General features: G+C 38.9%; 1 protein-coding gene across 3 annotated transcripts in view; it reads right to left on the bottom strand.

Annotated features, from left to right (window-relative positions):
* Positions 1-13810, bottom strand: part of DACH1 (dachshund family transcription factor 1) — a 351590-nt gene that overhangs the window by 100238 nt on the left and 237542 nt on the right. For all 3 annotated transcript variants that reach the window (XM_087938023.1, XM_026705323.2, XM_087938024.1), the window contains 2 exons: positions 10389-10524; positions 4876-5010 (listed from right to left, as the gene is read on the bottom strand). In XM_087938023.1, coding sequence (XP_087794149.1) covers positions 4876-5010; positions 10389-10524 — 271 coding nt within the window. The remainder of the gene's footprint in view (positions 1-4875; positions 5011-10388; positions 10525-13810) is intronic.

Raw genomic sequence — 13810 nt, 5'->3', positions numbered from 1 at the left:
TTGCTTTGAATTTTATCTAATTCCATAGAGACAAGTACTATAATTGTTATTAATTTAAAAAAAATATCTTACTGTACATAGTAATATTCAAAAGTTACATATAAAATGATTAAGGAAGTATTCAGAATAGTAACCACTTCAAACATTTACTGTAATTTATGTAATTGTCCATGGAGCCTGATAGCAATAGTACTTATATATTACTTCAAAGTTCTTTACAACCCTCTTTAAGTGGTTTGCAGAGTCAGTATATTGCCCCCAGCAATTTGGGTCCTCATTTTACCGAACTCAGAAGATGGAAGGCTGAGTCAACTTTGAGCCTGGTGAGATTAGAACTGCCAAACTGCAGGGAGCCAGCAGTCAGCAGAAGTAGCTTGCAGTACTGCATTCTAACCACTGCGCCACCATGACTCTGATGTTGTTTATGGGGCCTGATACCCTTACATTTATTTAATTTCCAGTTTCCAGGGCAGGAGGGAGTCAATTCTTTTAAAATGAAAACACTTTATAATCTAAGCAGCCACGATCTGCCATGGTCATGAATCTTGTAGGAACACAAACTTTTCCAAGGTGCATCTCAATTGTCCTCTCATAAGAGCAAATGTAACATGAATGCTATGATAAACCACTGTCTAATTACCCAAGAACTTTCCAATTCTCACCCTCAGTTTATTATCTCCCATTTTTAAAGACTGGGAAGCTGTTGACTGTATTTATCCAATCATTTTTCCATTCCATCATTTATCTCTCCTCCTTCTATTTCTCTCCTCCTTCTGAAATTTCTGTATAGTAAAACGTGTTCCAAAAGATTTCTTCCATTAACCAAAATCTAACCTCCTGTAAATGGAATTTACAGCATGTCTGACTTTTGTGCTGCTGGATACTAACAAGTGAAAGTTGTTTCCATCAGCAAAACCATTTGACAGAATTCAGCAAATGCCTTGCTGGTCAACAGCTTTATAGGCTGTTGCAATATTGCTTATTGCTTTTAACTTCTTAGGTGTATCACAGATTGTAAATTAATAATCTTCTGAAACTTTGGGTGGAATGGAAGAGAATAAACTTTATTAACATTGGAGAATCTCTGTAGCTCCGAGTTGAACTGTGGTGTCCTTGGTGCTCTCTGAGCTTGGTGTTTGGTTGCAGACATTTTGTTACTTCGCTAAGAAACATTTGCAGTGTTAGAAAAGAGTTGAGTTTCTCTCCATTTGTTCTTTCCATGCTTCTATTGTTACACTAGCCCAGCATACCTCTTCATCTTGGACATCTCACAGAAGGAATCAAATATTCTATTCTCTCCCCTGTTCGATGACTTAAGAAAATCAAAGACCTAATATTAAAAGAAGATTAAATTATGATTTCATTTGATGTCACAGCACTCCTTGCATGCACAGACTGGAGCTAAAGAAAAAGTCCATGATAGCAGTACTGCATAACCACCTGACCTACCCAAATACACTAAGATTGAAATACTCAGAATCACTTCATCAACTTCTACTTCCCTACCTATTTTCAGTTTAATGGACAAATATACCAACATATCAGAGGAATACCCATGGGATCTCTACTCTCAGGAATCGTAGCAGGCACTCTAATGTAGCCTCTCAAAAAACCACGACACTTCCAGACATTCAGCTAGAAGAAACAATAGGAATGATCTACAATATACAGTGTAATGGATGTAACAGCCACTTTGTAGGACAAACAGATTAAAGACTAGCAGAATGCATCCATGAACATAAACCAACTGTCAGAAGGAGTGGTGAAAACTCTTCAATTTTACAACACAGAGACAGTCTTAATCATAATTTTAACTGGGATAGAAATCTAAAATGGTAGGGAAGCTTGGTATTCAGACAAATTAACCATCAACAGGCAAATAGAGATAAACAACATTTACACGCAATTCAAGAGAGACAAACAAAGGCTAAAACGGAAACAAAAAGACCAGAACACCTTGTCAGCAATCAATACCCAGTTAAGCAGGGATTAACACCAGAAAAACAAACAAGCAATAGACAACAATCTTATCAAGCTACTACTAAGCAGAAAACAAGTACTCCACCAAACTCTGATGCGGCAAGCTACTGTATATGAACAAAGAGCAAATCCCATTCTCTTCTAGCAGAGTAGTAGTGCTGAAGTTTATCAAGTTAACTAAACATATGAAACATACTATTTATAAAACTTGTCTACTGTATTTGCTATTTTGATTGATTGCACATGAGTATAAGTAAGAAAACGAAGAACTTTGAATATCCTTCAGGGTCTGGCCTGCTCATAGAAGGGCCAGCTTAAAAGAATGTGACCTATGACTTTTGTTGCCATCTTGCCATATAGACATAGTTTTATATCTTATATCTGCTGTTCAGAAGGATAGAGGGGAAAAGATTAATGTATGCCCTGGAAAAGGTCCATCTTTGTTTATAAGAAATAAGATTGTATACATAATTGGCTACAACATCAGTAATATCTTCCACCAGCTTGGGCCAACTATGGTGTTGGTATGATGGTGTTTTCCTAGGACCTCCCAGTTGTAATTAGTAAGAGTCATTTGACTTCCAATTGATGGATTAGCCCCGAAGTAGTGAGTGTGTGTGTGTGTGTGTGTGTGTGTGTGTGTGTAGGAAACAGAGCAATATCTAAATGGTTAATGAATAATGTTCAAAGATATATCTCTGTATCTCTGTTGTTTTAATAGACGATGCAGTCAAAGCATTTTCTATTGTGAGGATACAAATGCCTACATCAACTGTATTTAGTTTGCATTAATTTACCCACCCGTAATAATGATTAATGACTTTGAAAGATTAAAGACGGTCTGAAACAAAATTGCATATATGAGCTACAGGCCTTTAAGCAGATTGTAACTATCTTTGCAAAATATCTCCAAGTGAAACAGGTAAGTTTGGCCCCAAAGTTACAGGGCTGGCTCAGAACCTGTGATAAATGCAGTCATGATAAAAACAAAAACAAACCAACCCATTTTTAATTTAGAATATCCTATAAATCTAGGTCAACCTTGAATATTAACACCACTTCAGAAGGTAAGGTTATGGATGGTGGAGGTAGAAATTGAGAGCAGAAGAAATTTGTGACCTAAACAAGAACCATTTAAGGGGGCGGAAAAAAACACAGCAGATTGAATGGGAATAATTTCCATTCTTCCTTTCCTTTCCTTTCTTACCCATGCTTCCTTCCTTCCTTCCTTCCTTCCTTCCTTCCTTCCTTCCTCACACGTCTCCTCTTTCCTTTCCTTTCCTTTCCTTTCCTTTCCTTTCCTTTCCTTTCCTTTCCTTTCCTTTCCTTTCCTTTCCTTTCCTTTCCTTTCCTTTCTCCTTTCCTTTCCTACCAGTCTGCCTTCCTATCTGCTTGTCTTCCTTCCTTCCTGTCTTCCTGTCTTCCTTCCTTCCTTCCTTCCTTCCTTCCTTCCTTCCTTCCTTCCTTTCCTCTTCCCTTCCCTCCCCTCCCCTCCCCCCTCCCCTCTCCTTCCCTGGCTAATTATGTTAATACATGATTTAATTGAAACACTTTTTAAAATGGTTACCAAGCAAACACTTTCGTTGGAAATCCTGTTTCACTGGAAGTCTATTCTAACTTGACCCTGTATTTGTATTTAAATGTAGATGGGCCGAAGCCAAACCGTCCTCCTGAAAATGAAAACAACTCACTTTTATATCACTTGCTCAATGACTGGATAACATTTTTGTAGGATTTAAGTGCTTGTGTGTAGCCGGGAAGCAAGCAAGGAGCCACGGCAGGCTGTGTGTGCAATGAACCAAAATTAATGATTTGTATAAAAGAAATGTTGTTCTCATTAATTTTTAGTGTAATCTTATTAAAAATGCCACCTGTCCAGAATGAAAGTGTCCAGATTTTAATTCTCTTTCCATATCTCACAGTAGTTGCACAAGACAGATCTGGATTATTATTATTATTTAATTTCTTTTTGTATTGATTAATTTGGACCACAAAACACCCTCATTTCTGTTCTTTATTGCTAGAGAAATTCTACACTGAAACACTTAGTTATCGGAGTTTTTCCTTTACACCGCTAGCAAGCTGTTGCATTTCAGCCGGACGCCTATTATTTGATTTTGCTTTTAGTACACAGAGGTTGTTTAAAGAGATCTGTATATCAAACCCACAAAATTAGCCTCTCAATCTGTACAGCTGTAATGTTTTCTATGTAGAAAGATGTTGGTTAATATTTTCATCAGAGAAAAAAAAAGCATCTCAGGGCTGTACAATCCAAATAAGGTAGCATAATAATCAACAGAAGTCCTAATATACATTAATCTTGCTCACATATTTTCTGTCGGATGGCTGATTAAATTTAAAATAAATTAGATGAAATCCACCAGTCTCATTTTACACTATTAGCAGTTGCGGGAGCAAAGCAATTTAAGCTTCTCTTCCTTCCCAACACGTGGCCATCCACGGTTAGCTCACACCAGCTGAATTTAAGTGACTTGTTTCTTTGATCAACCTCAGATCCACCCCAATTACGGAAAAAATAATGTCTGAATACTATATTTCCTAAAGAATAAGCATCTGAGAAGTGGAAAAGATAAGGGCTGCCATTCTCCTATATGAGTTTCATTGTGAGATTTTAATCATTTTCTTCTATTCATAACAGCACTATCGAATAATTCCTGCCACTTATTTTCTCCATTGTTGCCATAATTAATGTACTACACCAGCGTGCAAGAGAAGTCATGTTATCTTTTGATAGAGACAGGAAGTGAGTTCTTGCTCTCTCTTTGCGCTAATGTCGTTTGGTTGTGAACCGCTCAAATGATAAAACATGAATGGAGGAAAAGCATCGCTTCCAATCGGAGTGTAATGAAACAACAACTTCAATCCACACGCTACCTTTCTCCAGGTGCATTCTTTTGGAGTCATGCCCACCCTCGTGGCCAGCCAGGTCACCTTCTTTTGGACCAGGTAAGACATTCGGAGATAAGCCCAACAACATCTGGTTCATGGAGAGGCCATTCTGATGAACAGCTGTTAGCAAACGCAGGGGAAGAACAAAGAACAAAATATTACAGTTGAGACATTCAACGTCAGCTGGGAAATATTGACTTTCATTGTCCCTTGTGTCTATTTATGGAAGAGTCTGAAGTTCTCACCAAACCACCCAATGACCAAGCCTACCCAGGTCATAATTTCTGATCCTTGAATTTTCCCAATAGATAAGAAGTTTTATTCCTCAGTTTCATGCCTTAATAAACCAAGATCTTTCTATTTCTTTTCTTAATTTCTATGACTGTGCATTAGTACAATGTAAGCATCCTTTGTCCATCAATTTTAAATAGTAGAAATTCAAATATTTGACACTTTTTCACTGTGTCCTACAGGGTCAGAGGGAGGAAAGAGGACAGATCAGTAGGGTACTTAGTTGGGAAACCAAGAAGACTTGTGGTTGATTGATTAGGGTTTCAGCTGTAGCAAAGGAAGGGTAGACCCTAAAAGGCAGTAACAGAAGGATATTTATCTCTTTTTCTTCTCTGGTTTTCCTTTTCTTTCCTTCTTCTATCTTCCTTCCCTTCCCTTTATTGCTTTCCGTTCCTCTTTCCTTTCCCCCCCTTTCATATTTACCATTCTTCTTTTTTCATGCTCCACCTACCCTTCTTGTGCTTTAATTCATAGCTTAGAAGGCATGTCATCTTTTTTGCCCTAAGCCAAGAAAACAATCTACTCAATCTTTGCCTGAGAGTTGGCTCTTAAAATTCAAGGGCTCTGCTTTCAGCACAGCTGTAGCTCAATTCAGAAGCAACCCTTTACAAAGCTGCAAGGCGCTTTTAAATACCACAGGACTGATTCCTCAATAGACATCCATACATTTGCTTCATAATATAATTGAATCAATGTGATTGGTCTTTGTTATTTTTTGTTTAGGGACTGCTTTTATTTTTATAAAGGTGCTCGACCTTTCGTAAATTGGATGTTGTGATTTACACTAGACAAACATGGTCATTTTCTCCCTGTTGGAAAAGGAGTATAAATTAGATATTCAACTGTTAGTGTACAGACGTATAATTTTGTACAGAATGAGTTTATTCACTTAGAGCAAAACTGACCAAACACTTTGCCCCTTCCTTTAAAAAGAAATGACAGGATTTGCAAATTGCTTTCTGTTTTCCAAGATATGAATTAACTGACCCTGTAAGATACAGAAATAGCCGTGGAAATTCCCACTTTCCACATTGTATATACCCCACCTTTGTATCATCTCACTCCATGATCTTTTCTATCTCACTGTAAAGGCTGCAACTTGATTTATATACATAGTTAAGGAAGCAGGAAGTACTCCTCTATGTATAAAAAGGCAACAGCACAAGTTAGTTAATGTTTTAAGGTTTATTTTAGGTTTGCTTCCTAAGTAGCAGTCAAGCTTTGTCCTGGACATGTTCTGTATCCTCGGAGCCTATTAACCAGACATACAACTCTCATTTGTGAATCAGAGACCATGATGAAGACACTTCATTTCAACAGGTCATTTTTGGGGGAGGGGGACTACAAAAACTATCAAACTCCATTTGTGGTATTTGCCATCTTTTTTCTTTAACATTTTATTGATTTGATTATAATTTCTTGGTTTGTTGTGAGCCACCCAGAGTCACTGAAAGTTAAGTAGCATACAGGTTTAATAAATTATTGTTACTACACATTTTTTTGGTTGTTCATAATATTTGGATGCACACACCTGAGGGCAGTCTACAAAAATATGTTAGAACAAATAAAAAATTGCTCAAGGTGTATCATCGATCAGAAATGTAGGACTGACGCTTATTCTTCTGGGTGGTAGCAACTGTTTTCTTAACAGAAAACAGAGTTGGAAGGAACTTTGGAGGTTTCTAGTCCAACCCACAGCCCAGGCAGGAAACCCTATATCATTTCAGATAAATGGTTGTCCAATCTCTTCTTAAAAACTTCCATTGTTGGAGCATTCACAACTTCTGGAGGCAAGTTCTTCCATTGTTTAATTGTACTGTTAGGAAAGTTCTCCTTCGTTCTAAGTTGCTTCTCTCTTTGATTAGTTTCCACCCATTGCTTCTTGTCCTGCCCTCAGGTGCTTTGGAGAATAGATTGACTCCCTCCTCTTTGTGGCAGCCCCTGAGATATTGGAACACTGCTATCATATCACCAATCATGTCCTTCTTTTGATTAAACTAGACATACCCAGATCCTAGAGTTGTTCTTCATATGTTTTAGCCTCCAGTTCTCTAAGGAGATGTAAGTGCACATTAATTTTAAATAAGGCAAGGATTTTCAAACTTGGCAAGTTTAATACTTGTGGACTTCAACTCTTAGAATTCTTGAGCTAATATGACTGGAGGAGGAATTCTGGGAGTTGAAGTCCACAAGTCTTAAAACTGTCAAGTTTGAAGACCCCTGAATTAAGTGATAAATATACGTGGGGTTGTATCTTCTTCTTTTTTCCAAAGGGCTTCCCACTACTCCCCGGATATCTCTCTCTCTCATTCTCTCTCTCCTATTTTTTTTAACAAGAAGCTACAATAAATTATCCAGTGGTTTTCTCTTGAGTTTTCAATTGATTTTTTTTCTCAAATTCAACCACAGAAAACACTGGAACATTGGAACACTGCTATCATGTCACCTGTTAGCCCTTCTTTTCATTAAACCAGACCAACCCAATTCCTGCCACCGTTCTGCAAATGTTTTAGCCTCCAGTCCCTTCTTCCATACCCTCTGCAGATTTTCAGAAGCACTAAAGGCAATTTTGTGCTAAAGCACTATAGACTCTAGGAAAAAGGTATCTCTCTCCGTAAGAAAACGTGAAACAAATTAAACCATGTTCCATAAGAAATGGGACAGACGTGCAATTTTTTGCAGCTGCTCCCTTGCTCCCTTCTTTACATAACTATTATCACTTGATGACAATGCCTATTGTTTAGTGCCTCGCGTATGTAAGCATGTCACTGAGGATCAAACCAATTGTCTTAAACAGTAACTGAGTGATACGAAAGCAAGTGATGCATTTATGCATAACCTGAACTTTCCTTTTAATGCTCTACTTACCATAAGCACCACTTCCTCAAATTCAAAAGTCTATACAACGCGTTGCTTTCTTTAAATAATAACACTAATGCTCAAGCTCATGGAACCTATTAAAGTGCATGTCAGAGGGTATTCATTTTACTTTTCAAAGAACTGAAAAATAGAGCAAAGAACAAACTTGAGAATGTTATGCTATTTAAAAAAAAATGGGACGAGGCAAAAGCTTATATAAATGGGCAGCCACAAAGTCACCCAGTGCTAATATCCTTTTACAGAAGGAAAACAAAAGATTTCCCCTATGTTAAGCAACGATTTCTGAAGTCATGCAGCACATATAAAGATTTAAAAGGATCTTTGTTTATATCTGCTAGCCAAATACATCAGCAACAATGCTAGGTGTTTTTTTTTTTAAAGCAACAAAGAAACTCAGATTTGTCTGAGAAGTACTCCAAATGTAAATTAAATTAATAATAATTTATATTAAAAGGAAGCGTTGTCTCCCCTCTCTTTTTCTAGGCCTATAAAAATGAAAAGGAATTGAGAAGCTGGATCAAACATGGCTGATAAATCACAGCTAAAACAAGTCTGTGGTCTCAGCCTGGGAATGTTTCTATTCTTTTTTTAAACAAAGCTCTTTTTATAAATATACCGTATATTCTCTGTTATCATCACTACCCCTGGAGCCTGAAAATGACATTTGAGACTGCAAATACAGAGAAATAGTTTTGTTTTTTTTTTTTTTGCTGGGAAAGGCAGAAATCCTTTTTCTCCATCACTGTTTTGTTTTGCTTTACAACCGACTTTTGACCCTGATTGGTCTCATGATGGTCTCTGTTTCAAGGAGATGAGTCAACTGTTCTGATTTAATTGAAACAACAAGCAAAATGAGTGTTTTGTTTTGAACTGTTGCTGTTCTGGGTCGAACTGACTTCCTTGGTTCAAAGTAGAGGTTACTCCTCAGTTTTTCTGTCTGGCAGCCTGCTGGCCACCCCAAGAACTTTAGAAGCTTCTCCTTGAAGATGCCTTTTCTGTAGGTCTAGTTGAGAACTTACATGCAGTGGTGGGCTTCAAAATTTTTTAGCAAGGGATTCTCTGCCTGGTTGCTGGGTGGGCATGGCTATGGTGGGCGTGGCCTAGTCGGCCTCCTGCACCATGGGGGAGGGGCATTTTTGTCCTCCCCAAGCTCCAAAGGCTTTTCTCGAGCCTCTGGGAGAGCGAAAACAGCCTCCCGGGACTCTGGAGGCTCTCTGGAAGATGGAAACTGTCCCATTCTGGCCCTCCCGAACTTCCGGGAGGCCCGTTTTTGTTACCCTACGTGAGCCTCTGTGCGTGGCCTGCACTTACCTGCATCCAAAATGGGCTGTCGGGGGACTCCTAGGAGAGGTGGGGTGGGGTGGGTGGGCCAGCCAGAAGTTGGATTTAAGGGTTCTCCAAACTGCATAGAATCTTAGCTAGGAGCTCTCCTGAACCCGTTAACCCCCAGCATCCCACCCCTGCTTACATGTCTTCTTCTTCCATGTAGACATCAAGGCATTATGCAGCTGTTAACATAGTTATGGGGAAAGATGCCTGATGCCATAATTCCCACCCCATTATCAGGTAATCTTCCCAGTTCACCTGGGGCTTTAAATGCAGGAAGGAAATTTGCAATGAGGAAGTTTGGATTTCAGGGCAGGATTTCACTAATTGTGTTCACATATTTTTTTTTTTTTTTGTTGCAATTAACTTCTTCTGATATAGTTTCCTACCTCAGAGTTCCCTCAGGTTTTGTTTTTGGGTTGCAAATCACTGGACAAATGCTTACACCAACATGGGTGGAACTGTCATCCTTTGTGTGTGGAACGGGGTGACCTTTAGGAGGTCAGGAGACCGGCCACTACACTGTCTCTCCATTCTCTCCTTGGAGGGGTGGGGGAAAACAGAGAGGATGCTGATTCGTGTTCTCTGCCTGTTTTCTGTATTTGGAGTCCAACAAAAGGGAACTCTACTTGAACTGTTTTATGGGGAGGATGGAGATGTTAGTGATAGGAGTGGTGGGGTGGCCTAGAGGTGGAACTCTTGCCTCACAGTCAGGAGGCTCTGAGTTTGATCCTAGGCAGAGGCAGATATTTCTCTCTCTGGGCACACTGAGAATATATCCGCTGAACAAAACTCTGCATTGGTGACAGGAAAGGCATCTGGCCACTAAAACACTCTGTTAGCTCCATTCAGTTGTCCAGACTCCACCTCACAAAGGATTATGGGGTCATTAAATGAAGATGATCATGATCATGATGGAGATGTTAGTGATAGCAAAGGGCACATTTATTATTGCAGGGATTTGAAACAGGGGTGGCAAAAGGAAATACTCAGCAACCTACGGATTCTATCTGAAGAGCTTTCAGTTCGGGCAGGGGAGCTGGATACGCTGCTGCTACGATGTGAGGATGGATGGCTACCAGGCCTTCGACCGTCTTCGAGAGATGGAGCAGGGGAGGGACTGTCTGGAACTCGTTCCTGCACATCATTAAGACAAAAAAAAAAAAAAAAGAACAGGTTCACGTAAAAGGAATTCAATTTTTCTAAATATTCTAGACTCCATATTACCGAATGTCGGGATTTCATTTTTTTCCCCCATTTTCAGTTTCATGCAATTTCTGTTTCTCCAAACTGAAAGTAGGGCAGGGCAGGAACTAAAAAACTAAGTTAATAGGGACAATTTAATGAGTTATCTTTCTCACACCTCATCAGATATAAATAGCCTAATAAAAACTTTTAAGAGACGGAGCTTCTGATTTAATATACTTATTTCTATTTTTATTATATGTGTCCAGAAATTCAGATTACATCAAATGTTTTTCTTTCTTTCTTTCTTTCTTTCTTTCTTTCTTTCTTTCTTTCTTTCTTTCTTTCTTTCTTTCTTTCTTTCTTTCTTTCTTTCTTTCTTTCTTTCTTTCTTTCTTTCTTTCTTTTTCTTTCTTTCCTCTTTCTTTCTTTCTGTTTTCTCCCTTTCTTTCTCTCCTTTTCTTTCTTTCCTCCTTCCTTCCCTCTTTCTCTTTCTTTCTCTTTCTTTCTTTCCTTCCTCCCTTCCTTCCACCCACAAATCAAATCTAATTGGTGAGAAGCAGTTTGGGCAAAAACAATTCCCCACAAATTTATCCTTGCTATCCAATATTCTTGATTCCATTGGGCCGAAACAGAATGGAAAAATCTGTCCATCTTGAGGGCAATTGACTGTAACTTAAGATTTCCATTGAAGGCAAGTAAGTGAACTGGATTTCCTCCCTTTGTTTTTACCCTGTTCCCATTCAATATTTCTGCAGGCCTTGTGTCAGGATAAATCGCAAGTGTAAAAAGAAATCATGATTGAACACTATAGCCAAGTATCTCTTCAACATAAACTTTCCTGTTACGTGATCATAGTCAGCTGATGAAAGACAAGACTGGGAACTAGGAAGAAGGGCTTGTGAGCCATAGGAGCAATGGTCACACAGCCCATGGGGGAATCTTAAAATGAGAATGTATCACATTCTTTGTGCCCAAACATTACGTTAAAAGAGATCTCTTTCAGCACATGTTTTTGTTTGTCTTGTCATTACAGGACCTGGGGTACGTAAGGGACAGGGTGGCCCTGTGGTTAAGACGCTGAGCTTGTCAATCAGAAAGGTCAACAGTTTGGTGGTTCGAATCTCTAGCGTCGCATAATGGAGGGAGCTCCCGTTACTTGTCCCAGCTTCTGCCAACCTAGCAGTTCGAAATCATGTAAAAATACAAGTAGAAAAACAGAGACCACTTTGGTGGGAAGGTAACAGCGTTCCGTGTGCCATTGGCATTTAGTTATGCCAGCCACATGACCACAGAGATGTCTTTGGACAGTGCTCACACTTTGGCTTTGTAATGGAGATGAGCACTGCCCCCTAGAGCCAGAAACAACTAGCACGTATGTGCAACGGAAACCTTTACCTTTAACAGGACCTGCATTCATGAGTACCTAAAAAACAGTGTTAGAACCACTGCTGTAAATTGTCAGACTTGCTTTTTTTTTTTTTTTTTTTGCAACCGTGGATGAGATTACTGTAGTCCATGCTAATTAAATGCCTTTTGATGAATTCCATCAAAAGCATCTCCTTTTTTGATCACCCAACGTTGCACTGGATTCTCGATTGAGCGTAGGTGGCATCCTACAGTTAAAAAAGCTCCTTTATATGCTATCTAAAAAGTTGTGTTAAATATACATGGAAAAGAGGGATTTTTTTTAACATACAGAAAATTCAGACTTCACAATACAAAGTGTTAATTCTTATCCTGATATGGAGTATTTACTATTAAACATCTCTGCTTTTTGAGACTTGGTGATGTATCATGTGTCCTATGATAACTCTAAAGTTGAGTATAGGTTATAGTCACATGATCTATATCATAGATATAGATTAAATAATACAGGTCGTCACTTTCTTAAGGAGAAAGAATACTTTCCCATTGAGCTGAACTTACAGAAAGTCGCTCCTCGCATCATTTAATAAGATAAAAAGTTATGGTGCCCTTCAGCTGAACCCAATTCCTGCTGACAGCATCCATACAGTTTTCTTGGCAAAGTTATGAGAGTGGTTTGCCAGCGACTTCTTTTGGGATGGTTTTCAGTTTTCTGAGGTTAGCCAGGGTTGGGTAGGAAAAGAGTAAAGCAAAGCTCTACACTTATGTTGTGTTCATTTTTTCATTAGGGATAAATTCTAAGTCCGATAAGGCTGCATGCTTTCATAACGCAGGCAGAAATTTACATAGATGAATAAGAACTTGACAAAATAAATCCAAGTCAACATAATTCTGAAGCTGGAAAAATTCTACCTCTCAATTTCCATATGGATAGTATCCTATCCATATATCTATAGAGAAGAGTATTTACAGGTAATCCTTGACTTCCAGCCAAACTTGAGAATAAAAATGTATGCTGTTAAGTGACACATTTGTTACGTGGGGTTTGTCCCATTTTGTGACCTTTCTTGCCCCAGTTGTTAAGTGAATCACTGCAGTTGATAAGTTGGTAACCCAATTGTTAAGTGAATCTGGCTTCGTCATTGACTTGGCTCATCAGAAGGTCACAAAAAGTGATCACATGTCCTTGGGACACCACAACAGTCATAAAAATGAGCCATTATCAAGCATCTGGATTTTGATCATATGATCACGGGAATGCTGCAAAGCTCGTAACTGTGAAAAACAGTCATGAGTCACATTTTTCAATGCCGTGGTAACTTTGAATGGTCACTAAACAAGCTCTTGTAAATTGAGAACTAATCTGTTGTACCAACCAGAAAGAGATTTCCTAGCTCTGTGAGAACTCACCCTCGCAAGGTATCAGGTTGCATTCCATCCCTAAATAAGGATTTCGACCACTAAAAACTTTTGGCAAAGTGAACGTTCTGAGTCTGCAAAATTCCCCAAATATTGCTAAACATTACTTTCCGCCAAACTAAAAGCAAAGTATATGTGAAAGAAGTCAAGAGGAAGTACATGAACTTCAACACAAATAAAGGTAAAGGTTCCCCTTGCACATATGTGCTAGTCGTTTCCGGCTCTAGGGGGCGGTGCTCATGTCTGTTACAAAGCTGAAGAGCCAGCGTTGTCCGAAGATGTCTGCATGGTCATGTGGCCGGCATGACTAAATGCCGAAGGCGCACAGAACGCTGTTACCTTCCCACCAAAGTGGTCCCTATTTTTCTACTTGCATTTTTACATGCTTTCAAACTGCTAGGTTGGCAGAAGCTGGGATAAGTAACGGTAGTTCACTACATTATGTGGCGCT

This window comes from Pseudonaja textilis, chromosome 8 (genome assembly GCF_049901715.1).
Source record: "Pseudonaja textilis isolate UNSWEBS1 chromosome 8, rPseTex1.2, whole genome shotgun sequence".
Taxonomy (NCBI): Eukaryota; Metazoa; Chordata; class Lepidosauria; order Squamata; family Elapidae; genus Pseudonaja; species Pseudonaja textilis.
This window is presented reverse-complemented; position numbering and strand designations above follow the sequence as displayed.